Genomic DNA, 15,687 nt, shown 5'->3' with positions numbered 1-15,687 from the left:
GCAAAAATCTGTAAAGCGCAGAAGATAGGAGGCACTAAATAACTGATGGGGCACAGCCAAAGGAAATGGTACTGGAACATGTAAAGGAAGAAGGCCCAGAGGGATTATGAATGGTGTAATAAGGATCAGTTGCCATTTGAAAACAAATATGAGATAATCAAGATTAAGTCCAGTACATTGAAAAAAAAGGAAACAAAATGGGGAAGCAAAGATTATGGTCTGAAATTGTTGAACGCAGGTGTTGAATCCAGAAGGCAGCAATGTGCCTATATTCAATTTCTCAAAATTACCTTGAACTTCTTTGGAACACCGAAGAAATAGACCAAAGTTAGCGATGTCAACTTAAGAACAAGGTAGGCAATTAAAATGACAGGCTACTGAAGTTCAGGGTCATTCTTGTGGATTAAATGGCAATGTTCTTCAAAGTGGCCACCCAATCTGTCTTTGGTCTCCCTATTTCAGACAATATTGCACTTGAGCAGCAAACATAGAATACGTAAAATTAAAAGACACATACGCAAATTGTTTCTTCACCTGAAGTAGCGTTTGGAGTTTTGGACAGTGAAGAGAGAGGAGGTCGAGGGGTAGGTGTTACATCTCCAGTATTTTAACAGGAGATTTCAAGTTCAGGCTCACAAAACAGCCAAATCTAATTGCAACACAGAGCAATAGATCCTCATTTAATGTATGCAAGGATCTAGTTGATTTGATCTGAAACCAAAATAGTGTCCTATGTTTTTCCAATGATATTGGAATTTGGCTGTTTAAATTAGACCCCTGCATTCCTGTTTCAAAACTCAATAATCAGGAGCAATGAAGTCCAATTTCTACCAGATATTCTGAAAATTTGACTATTAAATAACTGGGAAGTATTGTTTGCTTTTCGAAAGTAAAATGCCTCCCAATTCTATAAATAAGTGTTTCAGTTAACAAACACTACATAAGAACATAAGAAATAGGAGCAGGAGTAGGCCATCTAGCCCTTCGAGCCTGCCCCACCATTCAATAAGATCATGGCTGATTTGAAGTGGATCAGTTCCACTTTCCTGCTTTCTCCCCATAACCCTTAATTCCCCTATCTAACAGAAACCTATCTACCCGTGACTTAAATATATTCAGCGAGGTAGCCTCCACCACTTCAACAGGCAGAGAATTCCAGAGATTCACCACCCTTTGTGTGAAGAAGTTCCTCCTCAACTCTGATCTAAACTGCTTCCCCCCTTTATCTTGAGGCTGTGCCCTCTAGTCCTGCTATCCTTTCTAAGCGGGAAGAATCTCTCTACCTCTACCATATCTATCCCCTTCATTATCTTATACGTCTCTATAAGATCCCCCCTCCAGCCTTCTAAACTCCAAAGAGTACAGACCCAGTCTATTCAGTCTCTCTTCATAGGCTAACCCCCTCATCTCCGGTATCAGCCCTGTGAACCTTCTCTGCCCTCCCTCCAAGGCCAATATATCCTTCTGCAAATGCGGCAACCAAAACTGCACACAGTACTCCAGCTGCGGCCTCACCAGTACCCTGTACAGTTGCAGCAAGACCTCCCTATTTTTATATTCTATCCCCCTCGCTATAAAAGCCAACATTCCATTCACCTTCTTGATCACCTGCTACACCTGCAGACTGGGTTTTTGAGATTCGTGCACAAGGACCCCCAGGCCCCTCTGCACCGTAGCATGCTGCAGCGTTTTGCCTTTTAAATAATAATCCCTCCAACTATTATTTCAACCAAAGTGGATAACCTCCCACTTGCTAACATTATACTCCATCTGCCAGGTCCACTTGTTCAGCCTATCCAGATCCCTCTGCAGAATTTCCACACCGTCCACGCAATTTGCTTTTCCACTCATCTTCGTGTCATCAGCAAATTTCGTCACCCTACACTCAGCCCCGCTCCTCCAGATCAAGTATGTAAATGGTAAACAGTTGAGGCCCCTGCGGCACTCCACTAGTCACCAACCGCCAATCAGAATAGCACCCATTGATACCAACTCTCTGCTTCCTATTAGACAGCCAATCCTCTATCCATGCTAACACCTTACCCCCAACTCCATGCACCCTAACCTTCTGCAGCAACCTTTTGTGAGGCACCTTATCAAACACCTTTTGGAAATCTAAAAACACTACATCCACTGGTTCCCCTCGCACTAGTCACATCCTCATAGAAATCCAATAAATTCGTCAAACACGACTTCCCCTTAACAAATCCGTGCTGCATCTGCTCGATCAAAACATTCTTTTCTAGGTGCCTTGCTATTTCTTCTTTGATGACAGATTCTAGAATTTTTCCAACTACAGACGTTAAACTAACCGGCCTATAATTCCCTGCCTTTTGTCTGCTACCTTTTTTAAACAGCGGCGTAACATTAACCGTTTTCCAATTTTCCGGCATTTCCCCGGAGTCCAGCGAATTTTGATAAATAATTACTAAGGCATCCGCTATCACCTCTGCCATTTCTTTCAGAATCCTGGGATGCATTCCATTCGGTCCCAGGGACTTGTCAACCTTCAGTTCCCTTTAGTCTATCTAGCACTACCTCTCTAGTGACAGTAATCGCATTAAGGCCCTCATCTACTATCCTTCTATCTTTAATATCCGGCAAACTATTCGTGTCCTTCTCCGTGAAGACCAAGGCAAAAAACTTATTTAAAGCCTCAGCCATTTCCTCATCGCCCACTGCTAAATCCCCCCTCTCATCCTCCAAGGGTCTCACATTCACTCTAGCCAGTCTCCTCTTCTTTATATATTTGTAAAAACTTTTACTGTCATTTTTTATATTTAGAGCTAGTTTAGCTTCATTCTCTATCTTTCCTTTCTTTATCACTTTTCTTATTCTTTGTTGATTTTTAAATCTTTCCCAATCCTCTAATAGCCCACTATTTTTAGCTGCTCTGAACGCATCAGCTTTTAATTTAATACTCTCCTTTATTTCCTTAGATAACCACGGCTGGTTATCCCTTCTCCTATAGTCCTTCTTTACCATCGGAATATATTTCTGCTGAGTACCAAAAAAATCTCCTTAAAAATCCAACTCTGTTCCTCAGCCGTCCTACCAACCAATCTGCGCCCCCAATCTACATTCGCCAATTCCATTCTCATCCTATCATACTCCCCTCTGTTCAAACAGAGGATAGAGGTTCGGGACCCTACTTTTTCATCCTCCATCTGCATCAGAAATTCAATCATACTATGATCACTCGTCCCAAGAGGATCCCTCAAGAAGATGCCTAATTCTACCTGCCTCGTTACACAACACCAGATCTAAGATAGCTTGCTCCCTTGTAGGTTCCGTTACATACTGTTCAAGGAAACTATCCCGACAGCATTCCAAGAACTCTTCCTCAAGCCCACTGTGTCCGACTTGGGTCATACGCAGATTAATCAATATGCAGATTAAAATATCCCATAATTATCACCGTTCCATTTCTGCACACACCAATTATTTGCTTGTTTGTAGCCCACCCCACCTCAAAGTTATTATTTGGGGGCCTATAGACCACACCCATCAGAGCCTTCCTCCCCTTACTATTCCTTATCTCCACCCACAACGATTCCACGTTTTGCTGTTTGGAGCCTATATCTTCTCTTTCTACCGCCCTGATATTATCCTTAATTAACAGAGCTACCCCACCCACTTTTCCTCCCGACTAACCTTCCTAAATACCTGATACCCCTGGACATTCAGCTCTCAGTCCCTGTCACCCTCCAACCACGTTTCCGTAATGGCCACTAGATCATATCCATTTGTGCTGATTTGCATCATCAGCTCATTCACTTTGTTCTGAACGCTACGTGCATTTAGGTAAAGTGTCTTTATACCAGCCTTGATCTTATTTGTAGAAACGCTACTAACATCTCTCATGCCCCCTACTCCTTTTATTAGTGGAACATCCTCAACATTAACTAGCACACGTATCGTCTCATTTACTTTAGATTTTGTAATTTCCCCCACCCTTGTGCCCCCCCCCCCCCCCCCCCGCCCTGCCCCCAATTAGTTTAAAGCCCTATCTGCAGTCCTAGTTATATGAATGGCCAGGACTCTGGTCCCAGCACGATTCAGACGAAGACCATCCCCTCTGAACAGGTCCCATCTGCCCCAATACTGGTGCCAACGCCCCATAAATTCAAACCCATTCATAAGAACATAAGAACTAGGAGCAGGAGTAGGCCATCTAGCTCTTCGAGCCTGCCCCGCCATTCAATAAGATCATGGCTGATCTTAAGTGGCTCAGTTTCACTTTCCCGCTTTCTCCCCATAACCCTTAATTCCCTTGCCTACCAAAAACCTATCTACCCGTGTCTTAATTATATCTAGCGAGGTAGCCTCCACCACATCAACGGGCAGAGAATTCCAGAGATTCACCACCCACACCAATCCCTGAGCCACACATTCATCTCCTTAATCCTATTTACCCTGCGCCAATTTGCACATGGTTCAGGTAGTAATCCAGAGATAACCACCTTGTTGGTTCTGCTTTTTAATTTGGTTCCCAGCTTTTCATACTCCCTCTGCAGATCCATAGTTCCTATTTTGCCTATGTCATTGGCACCTACATGAACCACGACAACTGGATTCTTACCCTCCCACTCTAGGTTCCTCTGCAGCCCAGCTGAGACATCCTGGACCTGAGCACCAGGCAGGCAACACACCCTTCGGTATTCTTTATCTTTGTCACAAAAGACAGTGTCTATGCCCCTAACTACACTATCCCCAATTACCACTACATTCCTCTTTACTTCTGCTTTGACCTCTGTCTGCACCACTGTACCGTGCGCAGTTTGCTCGTCCACCTTGCAGCCCTCGTTCTTGTCCACAATGGGAGCAAGGATCTCAAACCTGTTGTGCAGATTCAGGGGCTGAGGCTTTTGGGTCCCCCCCTCCTTCCTCTCCCCACCCCTCCCCTCCATCCTCTCACCCTTCCTCCCCCCACCCCTCCCCTTCATCCTCTCACCCTTCCTCCCCTCAGCAACCCCCTCCTGTTCCTGACTCTGAGTTAGTCAGTTACAAGACTTTCTCTTGTAACACATTATCCAGGTTACACTCCCCCTCCTTGATGAGTCTGTGTCTGAAGCTCAGAGTTCAACTTGTCTACTTTGAGCTGGAGCTCTTCAAGCAACCAGCACTTACTGCAGACATGGTCACTGGGAAGTACCTTGGGGTCCACCAGCTCCCACATCATACAGAAACAGCACATCACATAAGTTCAGGCAGACAGGCTCTCCATCTTTGTGGAAGTGGCACCGGAGGCTCTGATCTGGAAGTTCCACCCCTGAACCTGGCTCCCATCGGATTCTTAGGGAGGGAACAGAGTGAGGTTGATTTCATACTTCCCAAGGTTCATGGAGGAACTACACGTGTTAAAATGTAGTTATAAATGCAGTTGTCTGTCAGATCTGATTTGCACAAGGAGAGAGTACAATTTCTGAACATTTGAGACCTTCTATTGAAGTAGCATACCCTCTTTGAGAGGTAAGGCACCCTTCTGGACATAGCCACTGGACACTTTTGGCAGAGATCAAGTGCCCTTTGGGATTTTTAAGAAGCAGATACAAATATGTGTAAAATCTGGATAAACTCATTGGAATTGTGAATCTTATTGAAACAGTCAGGAGAGTTACATCTTCCGCCCTTTTAAACATTTAGAATCTGCAATGTTGAAAAAAAATCAGTGGTTGCTGTTTCAATCTGTTGACACAAGTCTGACAGCTATCATCATAGATTTGATGCCGAATGATTTATTTTATAACCTATCATCACAGTAGGGTGCCCTTCAGTTAAGTTTAATTGGCAGCTCTAAGTGCTCTTAACATCATTGAAGTGGGACTATGGATACAAATACTTGCTGTTATAAGGGATTCATCAAAGCTAAATGCAGTGAATAGGTTTTTAATCATTGGAAGTTAATTTCAATAGAGATTTATTTACTCCTGGCATGAATTTGGAAGTCTGCTCATTGTAGATATTGAGTGAGTTAGCATGGAGGGTGTGAGAACAAAAGGTCGGTGGGGAGCATGGTATGGCATAATTTGGCATTGTTAGTGGGAGGCCATCCAAATGGAGGGGCATATATTGGCATGGCGAAAATGAGGAACCATGGGGTTGGATGGACGGGTATATAGTGATATGGACGGTACAAAGGGCCATAGGTGGGTATGCAGGGTCAGAGGTGGGGCATGAGATATGAATTGGGTGTGGAGAATGTGGGATGAGGGTGAGGTGGTGTGAGGGTTGAATACTGGGGGAAGTGTTTTTGTGTCATCTTCCTGCCACAGTCGGGACAACATACTGGAGTATAGTTGTTATATATAGTTCTCCTCTACACCTGGCAGCCACTGTGCCTGCCTAAGAATTCTTTCCACAAAAAGCAGGCACGACTCCAATGACCACAACCCCAGAACAAGAATTTGAACTTCTGGGGCACTTCTTTGGGAGTCATATTCACAAAATCAGGATGCGTAACTCTACAGAACTGACATGAGAGCAAAAAGTTAAGCCTGTTTTAGTGAGATTTGACTAGCTTTTTGACACATTGCCTGTGATATATACTGGAGCAAGATTGTACAGTTTGGGGATAGTGGAAGGAATTTATGGTCTTGGAGTTTTTATTTGAACAAGTTCCCCACCGAGATGTCAGCCTGATTGACATATTTTCTCCTGGAGTAGATAGGATTAGTGCATGGTGAAATTAGAGGACCGTGATTTAGCAGCTGTGTTAGCTGTGGACTCAAAGCCCTTAATGGCCACAAAAACTCATGAGAAGCCGAAAACGGGATTTGTGCGGGCGAGATTTCCAAATCCAATCTGCCTAGTTCCCCTCTGATGCGATCAGGTTCATGTACCAGAAGGTTGTGGACCTGATTTGAATATATTGGAATATCATTAGTGGTCTTAATGCCACTCCTTCTGCACTCAATGTTTCATACTAACCAAACGGTGTAATGCTACCCAAGCGCAAATCACTGCTGGTTTTCAAAAACAAAAGCTAGTCATGATGGTCAAGCCAGGAGCACACAAATAAGTATAGCCCAGGTGGTGAGGTACATGCCTGGGCACTGTCAGGTGGGTGGGACATGCCCAAACCCCGAGAGATAGGGACTATGTGACAGTGTGTGCTGGACACCTGTGAGGTTGAGAGAATACCTGATGGGATGGGGAGTGCCTTGGTGCCTGGTTTGGGGAGGGGGGGGGGGGGTGAGCGCGGGGCTCATCCTGTGCTTATGTGGTTGTGGGGTGGGGGAAGGCAGGGAGGTGAATTGATGGTTATTTCTAACGCTGATCGAGGCACCCTTTAAAGATAGTACTCTGATCTCAGTAGAGCCACCCTTGCTGGATCTATCAGCCCTGTTCCACCAGGGTGACAGTGCAAACCACGCCCCAAGATTACATCTGTACTAATCGTGCAGATGTAATCTGTAAGAATGTCTCAATTTGAAATACCAGCTCATGGTGATGCATAATTTTGATTTTGGCATATAAGAATAACCAGCCCAATCATTGTGTAACAATTACTAAACATTATTGAATTAAAGAAAAGACAAATGCACTTTAATACTTAAGACAAATAACATACGAGTTACCAAACACACACACATACACACACACACACACACACACACACACACACACACACACACACACACACACACACACACACACACACACACACACTGTATAGATTTACCCCTTGTTCCAAGATATATCTGCGATCCCTGAACTCCTTAAGATTCCCTGGTTCCCAAACAATATCCAAATTGGATAAATAAGTCAAACCCAGTTTATAGTTACCATATTCATAGTGGCACAGTGGTTAGCACTGCTGCCTCACAGTGCCAGTGACCCAATTCCTACCTCCGGTGACTATCTGTATGGAGTTTGCACATTCTCCCTGGGTTTACTCCGGGTGCTCCAGTTCATCCCACAGTCCAAAGATTTGAGGGTTAGGTTTATTGGCCGTGGTAAATTGCCCCTCAGTGTCAAGGGGACTAGTAAGGTAAATATGGGGGTTACCAGGATAGGGTGTGTGTAGGATTATGGTCGGTTACTCGATGGGCCCAATGGCCTCCTTCTACACTGTAGGGATTATATGAAGATTCTATGATTTCACACAATACAAAACAGATGATCAAGTCTGCGAAACATCCTTTCCTAATCCAGTGAAGATATTTAAACTGCCTTTATGAAGGTCCCTGTTCTATCTTGGCTCTAAGACTTCTTAGATGTAACCTGCCTCTCAGGATTTGAGCAGTAAACTGGCCTCTCAGGCTCATGGATGTTAAAATGGCCTCTCAGGTGTGAGGCGTTAACCCTTAGACCTTAAAATTATATCCTGGTTTCTGTTTAATTCTCCCTTCTGTATATTTGGGTTGTTTGTGTCTCACATTCGTGACTCTCAAAATTAACATCTGTATCCCTCCACTAATCTCTCAATCATCTGTTAAAGCTGTTTCTTCATGATAGAGCTATTTATAGCTGATTCTGTCTGCATGCCATGTTACAGGGAAAGGTCGAATCTCATCATCCCCTTTGAATGCTGGCTACCACTGTTGCTAGGCTTTCTACCTGTTGCTGAGCAGATTATATCCTTGTTAGCCCAGGCTTCTTGATTATTAGTCCAGTAACATTATCATTATTGGTAAACAGAGGTCTGGGGATGAATGTGGAGGTCGGTGAGTGGCTTTACAAGGGTTGGTTTGTTAGGTTAAGAAAACCTATTGATTCCCTTGGGCCACAAGCAGTGCCACAAATGCATTTATCTTATAAATCTGATCATTCATCCATATATTTAGCTGTCAAGTTTTTCAATATCTTGTAAACCTGGTCAATTGTGGTTTTGTATAAATATCCTGTTAAATTGGAGGCACACAGCGGAATGACCTTCTTGTCTTCAAAGAGTAAATTGACTGCCCACTTCTCATCCTGTCTCTGTTAAAACCAGATGAATGAGTTCAAGACAGTTTGAATTCATGTTTGAGATTTTTAATTTCCCATCTAACTTAAATTGATCTGTTCTTTAGAAATAAAATCACCTGGCATGTTCTTATATTTGTCTTTTTAAAAAACCTATATTTCCATTTGCTATTAAAAGGGCTATCATGATTATGTAAATGAAATGTTGCCACCTGAGAGCCCATACTTGTATGGGCTACACCCAAATGCAGAAATTGGATTTCTGACCGTGATCTCCGAAAAACTGTTTCGCACAGTCCTCGAATTGCAACCAAAAGAATCTACTGGAGAAACTGGAGCTGGGGCAACTAGGGAAGAAAAGGTAACTTTTATGATTCTATCTTTAAACTGAACCTATACAATTTCATAAAACATATTACTTTTCTTAAAGACACTTCTTACTATTTCTTTTACTAAAAATAGGAAGTCAATTGAAAATTCATAAGGCCCTTTGAGCCTGCCCCGCCATTCAATAAGATCATGGCTGATCTGAAGTGGATCAGTTCCACTTTCCCGCTTTCTCCCCATAACCCTTAATTCCCCTGTCTATCAGAAACCTATCTACCCGTAACTTAAATATATTCAGTGAGGTAGCCTCCACCACTTCAACGGGCAGAGAATTCCAGAGACTCACCACCCTTTGAGTGAAGAAGTTCCTTACCCCCAACTCCATGCACCCGAACCTTCTGCAGCAATTCGCAATGTTTTCAACAAAAGTTGTCAAATGCCAAACTTAATATAAAATGTGATGAGTTAAATTACAGGCACTAGAGCTGGAGGAAGGCAGCAGATAGGGCAATGTTAAAATAAGAACTAGGAGTAGATTGTGTAGCCCCTCAAACCTTCTCCAGCATTCAATAAGATCATGGCTGATCGTTTCGTGGATTCAGCTCTACTTCACTGCCCTCTCACCATAACTCTTAATTTCTTTACTGTTCAAAAATCTATTTTTGCCTTAAAAGTATTCAGTGAGGCAGTTTCAACTGCTTCACTGGGCAGGGAATTCCACAGATCCACAACACTCCTCATTTCAGTCTTAATTCTGCTCCCCCTTATTTTGTTCTAGTTTCTAGTTTCACCCGCCAGTGGAAACAACCTTTTTGCTGCAAAAGGTTAGGGTGAACATAAGAACATAAGAAATAGGAGCAGGAGTAGGCCATCTGGCCCTTCGAGCCTGCCCCGCCATTCAATAAGATCATGGCTGATCTGTCGTGGCTCAGTTCCACTTTCCCGCCCTCTCCCCATAACCCTTAATCCCCTCTCTTATCAAAAACCCATCAACCCGCTTCTTAAAAATATTTAGCGAGGCAGCCTCCACCACTTCAACGGGCAGAGAATTCCAGAGATTCACCACCCTTTGAGTGAAGAAGTTCCTCCTCAACTCCGTTCTGAACCGCCCCCCCTTTATCTTGAGGCTGTGCCCCCTAGTCCTACTGTCTTTTTTGAGCGGGAAGAGTCTTTCCACCTCTATCCTATCCATCCCATTCATCATCTTATACGTCTCAATGAGATCTCCCCTCATTCTTCTAAACTCTAACGAGTACAAGCCTAGTTTATTCAGCCTCTCCTCATAGCTCAACCCCCTCAACTCCGGTATCAGCCTAGTAAACCTCCTCTGCACTCCCTCCAAGGCCAAAATATCCTTGCGCAGGTGCGGCGCCCAAAACTGCACACAGTACTCCAGCTGCGGCCTCACCAATGCCCTATACAGCTGCAGCAAGACCTCCCTACTTTTATATTCAATCCCCCTCGCTATGAAGGCCAGCATCCCATTCGCCTTCCTGACCACCTGCTGCACCTGCAGGCTGGGTTTTTGCGACTCATGCACAAGGACCCCGAGGTCCCTCTGCACCGTCGCCTGCTGCAGTTTTTCGCCCCGTAAGTAATAGTCCTTCCTACCATTCTTCCTACCAAAGTGGACCACCTCACACTTGCCAACATTAAATTCCATTTGCCATTTCCTGGCCCATTCGCCCAGCCTATCTAGATCCTTCTGCAGACTCTCCACACCCTCCGCACAATTTGCCTTTCCCCCAATCTTGGTGTCATCAGCAAATTTCGACACCCTACACTCGGTTCCCTCCTCCAGATCATCTATATAAATGGTAAATAGCTGAGGCCCCAGCACCGACCCCTGGGGCACCCCACTAGTCACCAGGGTGCACGGAGTTGGGGGTAAGATGTTAGCGTGGATAGAGGATTGGTTGTCTAATAGGAAGCAGAGAGTTGGAATCAATGGGTGCTATTCTGGTTAGCAGTTGGTGACTAGTGGAGTGCCACAGGGATGGGTGCTGGGGCCTCAACTGTTTACCATTTACATAGATGATCTGGAGGAGGGGGCTGAGTGTAGGGTGACGAAATTTGCTGGTGACATGAAGATGAGTGGAAAAGCAAATTGCGTGGAGGGTGTGGAAAGTCTGCAGAGAGATCTGGATAGGCTGTGAGTGGGCAAGAACCTGGCAGATGGAGGGTATAATGTTAGCAAGTGTGAAGTTATCCACTTTGGTTGAAATAATAGGAGGGATTATTATTTAAAAGGCAAAAATATGCAGCATGCTACGGTGCAGAGGGACCTGGGGGTCCTGCAGGTGCAGCAGGTGATCAAGAAAGCAAATGGAATGTTGGCCTTTATAGCGAGGGGGATAGAACATAAAAGCAGGGAGGTCTTGCTGCAACTGTACAGGGTACTGGTGAGGCCGCAGCTGGAGTACTGTGTGCAGTTTTGGTCGCTGCACTTGCAGAAGGATATATTGGCCTTGGAGGGAGTGCAGAGAAGGTTCGCTAGGTTGATACCGGAGATGAGGGGGTTAGCCTATGAAGAGAGATTGAATTGACTGGGTCTGTACTCGTTGCAGTTTAGAAGGCTGAGTGGGGGATCTTATAGAGACATATAAGATAATGAAGGGGATAGATAGGGTAGAGGTAGAGAGATTCTTCCCGCTTAGAAAGGATAACAGGACTAGAGGGCACAGCCTCAAATAAGGAGGGAGCAGTTTAGATCGGAGTTGAGGAGGAACTTCTTCACTCAAAGGGTGGTGAATCTCTGGAATTCTCTGCCCGTTGAAGTGGTGGAGGCTACCTTGCTGAATATATTTAAGTTAGGGGTAGATAAGTTTCTGATAGACAAGGGAATTAAGAGTTATGGGGAGAAAGCGGGAAAGTGGAACTGATCCACTTCAGATCAGCCATGATCTTATTGAATGGTGGGGCAGGCTCGAAGGGCTAGATGGCCTACTCCTGCTCTGATTTCTTATGTTCTAACCTCCCTACTTCAACCTTATCTATTGCCTTCTTAATTTTATATGTTTCTATAAGATTCCCCTGTCATTCTTCTAAATTCCAATGATGATGGACAGGCTTTGGGAAGTTTCAAAGTGAGTTATCCTGTGTATAATTTCCAGCCTCTGACCTGCTCATGTAGCCATATTTATATTGCTGGTCAACTCAGTTTCTGGTCAATGGTAACCCCTAGGATATTGCTGAATCGCCCACTATCAATGATAATACAATTAAAGGGTGAAGGTGGGATTCTTTCATATTGGAGATGGTCATTGCCTGGCACTGTGTGGCACAAATGTTATTTGCCATTTATTTGCCCAAGCCTGGATGTTATCCAGGTCTTGTTGCAAATGGACGCATACTACTTCAGTCCTACAGCAGATTATGGCATCTTTGTTTGGTCTTCCAGCTCTAGCATCCTCTGCATTATTCTCCTCAACTATCCAAGCATTGTCAGAAAGGCTCTTCTTAAAATCCTATACTTTGCTTCTCTCTGCTCACTTCCAAATGGGAAAAAACTTTCCTCCATCTTTTTCATTGCTATTTCAGCTCCATTTCTCACATGATGTGCTTTGCAATGTTTACACTAAATGCACTATCTTGTGTATTTAGTGCAAATAAAAGGAAGGAATACTGGAATTTATTCTGTGTGGATTAGTATTAGTATAACATTATTGATTATTTCCCCTATAATATTGTAAAATCCTACATTTAAATGGAATTTAATTATACTGTTGATATTCAGGTCAAGTCTACCTTGGATGAAATCCTGGAAAAATTACCAGAGAGTTTTAATATGCATGAGATCATGGGTAAAGTGGAAGAAAGGACACCCTATGTGGTGGTGGCTTTCCAGGAATGTGAAAGAACAAATATACTGACTGCAGAAATGAAACGGTCTTTGAAGGAGCTGAATCTGGGATTGAAGGTTTGATCATATGTGATTTTTTTTTCTCTTTTTTGGGAATGAGGTGCAGATTCCTTTGGATTTGAATTTCAATCATCATAAGGATATCCAGTGGTTAGGCTGGTTTTAGATCACATGAGCTCTATTTTGAACTTTCCAAAGGAAAGTTTTCAACTGCCCTTCACAGCTGCTTTTAATCATAGTTTTCTTTTGCAATTTCTTTTAATTATGGTAAGAATGTAGTATAAATTACACTGACCCTGAAGGGAGAAACCGGGCAGAAGTAGAAATAGCAGGATGTGGCAGTTATATTTGTTTCTGAAGAAATTTATTTCACTAACAAGGTCTATAGGTTAATGGGGAAAGGGGGATATAAATGAACAAAGAACAACACAGCACGGGAAACAGGTCCTTCGGCCCAACGAGCCTGCACCGCCATTTTAACATCGAGTGCCCTCTTCTACCTATGACCTTTGTCTACGCCTATTGGACTCTACGAGTCTTTCCAAAATGGAGAGAGAATTTTGCACTTCATATATATGGTCAGTGGTTATGTTGCTGAATAAGTAATGCAGATGCCTGGAAAAATGATCTGGAGCTATGAAGAGTTTAGAGATGTGTGAGGCAGATTTTTTACACAGAGGGTGGTGAAAGTCAGGAACGATCTGCCCAGGGAGATGGTGGTATGATAGCAGCATTTAAGGGACAACTAGACAAATGTATAAATAGGAGGGGAATGCAAGGATATGGATTCCCTAAGTGCATAAGGTTTTAGTTTCAGCAGGCATCATGATCGGTGCAGGCTTAGAGACCTGAAGGGCCTGTTCCTATGCTGTACTGTTCTTTGTTGTTCGTTGTTCTTTGAGAAGACTTGAAAAAAGATTAGCAAGTAAAGTTACAGAAAACCAAAAGATGTTTACTAATATATTAATGGTAAAAAGTTAATTCAGGAAAAAGCAGGACCTATCAAGAATGAAGACGGGAACTTGTATGTAGATGCTGTGGGAAGTTTTAAATAAATATTTTGCCTCATTGTTTACAAAGGAAAGGGTTGGTGGACTTATAGCGGCCCATGAGGAACACTGAGATATTGGTCGAGGTAATCATAAAGAGAAAGGAAGTACTCAAAGGGTTGGAATCCTTGAAAGTTAATAGGTTTCCAGATGGATTGTTTCTGAAGCTGCTGAAGGAGGTCAAGGAGGAGGCGGCAGATGCTCTGAGGATGATTTTCCAATCCTCACTAGGAAGTACTGGAGAACTGCAAACCCTATTTCCATTGTTTAAAAAGGGATCAAAGGAAATGCCAAACAGTTATAGGTCAATTAGTCTTACAACAGTGGTGGGCAAATTAGCAGAATCAGTTCTGAGAGATGAGATCAACTGTCCCATAGAAAGACATGGACTAGTTAAGGATGGTCAGAATGGATTTGTTAAAGGAAGGTCTTGCCTCACAAGCTTAATTGAATTCTTTGAGGAAGTGACAAGAAGAGTTGGCGAAGGTAATGTAATAGATGTTGTGTACATAGATTTTATCATGGCATTTGAAAGGTCCCACATAGCAGAATGGTCAAAAATGTAAAAGCCCATGAGATACAGTGTAATGTGACAAGCTAGATAAAAAGTTGCCTTAGTAACAAGAAACAAAGGGTAATGGTCAGTGGATGCCCTTGCTAATGGGAAGTTGCTTCAAGTGGTGCTAGCACTCTTGCTTCTTGTGTTGTATATTAAGAATTTTGATGTGAAAGTGGAGGGTACAATTGGAAAACTTGCAGGTGACACAATGATTAGCCAAGCAGTAGAGAGCGTAGAGGATATTTATAATCTCCAAAACGAGATAGATAGGTTGATGGAGTGGATGGATATTGGCAGATGGATTTAACATAGAAAAGTATGAGGTAACACATTTAGAGAGATCAAACAGTTATAGGAATACACTAACAGGGATAGATGAAATTAAAGATCTTAACATACAAGTGCTCAGGTCCCGAAAGGCAATGTTTCAAGTAGACAAGGTTGTAAAGAGGGCATATGGTATGCTCTCCTTCCTAGCAGAGGTAATGGAATATAACAGGATATAATGTTGGAATTGTATAAAACACTGGTGAGGCCATAACTGAAATATCGTGTAGTTCTGGTCACCATATTACAGGAAGGATGTAGTTGCTCTGGAAAGAGTGCAGAGGAAGTTTACAAGAATGTTACCAGAGTTAGAAAAGTGTAGCTATGAGGCAAGATTGGCTAAGTCTGGATTATTTTCCTTGGATCAAAGAAAGCTGAGGGGCTGACTTGATTGAGGTGTACAAGACTGAGGGGGAAGAGATAGAATGAACAGGATAAAATTGTTTCCCTTGGTGGAGAATTCTAGAATCGAAGTGTAGATTCAAGATAAGTGGCAGGAGGTGCCGAGAGGACATGAAGAAAATCTTTTTTATTTACACAGAGGATGTTAAGTGTCTGGAATTTGCTGCCCAAGTTGGTGGTGGAGGCAGAGACTCAACTCTTTTAAAAAGTACCTGCATCTACGCCTTAAGTGCTGTGCTGTAAGGGATATG

General features: G+C 43.2%; 2 protein-coding genes across 3 annotated transcripts in view; one reads left to right on the top strand and one right to left on the bottom strand.

The window, feature by feature from the left end:
- pgs1 (phosphatidylglycerophosphate synthase 1) overlaps positions 1-15,687 on the bottom strand; it is an 83,439-nt gene that overhangs the window by 2,125 nt on the left and 65,627 nt on the right. Inside the window, exon 10 of one of the 2 annotated variants that reach the window (XR_013889180.1) lies at positions 9,158-9,257. The exons of the other annotated variant lie outside the window; for it this stretch is intronic. The gene's annotated coding sequence lies outside the window, so the exon portion shown is untranslated. Of the gene's footprint in view, positions 1-9,157; positions 9,258-15,687 lie in introns of those variants that run through there. 2 annotated transcript variants of the gene reach the window in all.
- Positions 1-15,687, top strand: part of LOC145356565 (dynein axonemal heavy chain 17-like) — an 811,195-nt gene that overhangs the window by 790,081 nt on the left and 5,427 nt on the right. The window contains exons 77-78 of the mRNA XM_080209339.1: positions 9,089-9,271; positions 12,974-13,156. Of these exons, the coding sequence (XP_080065465.1) occupies positions 9,089-9,271; positions 12,974-13,156 (366 nt within the window). The remainder of the gene's footprint in view (positions 1-9,088; positions 9,272-12,973; positions 13,157-15,687) is intronic.

The sequence above is a fragment of the Carcharhinus amblyrhynchos genome, chromosome 21, assembly GCF_965287045.1.
Source record: "Carcharhinus amblyrhynchos chromosome 21, sCarAmb.v2.hapA, whole genome shotgun sequence".
NCBI lineage: Eukaryota > Metazoa > Chordata > Chondrichthyes > Carcharhiniformes > Carcharhinidae > Carcharhinus > Carcharhinus amblyrhynchos.
The sequence above is the reverse complement of the archived record's forward strand: the minus strand, read 5'-3'. Positions and strand labels throughout refer to the sequence as shown.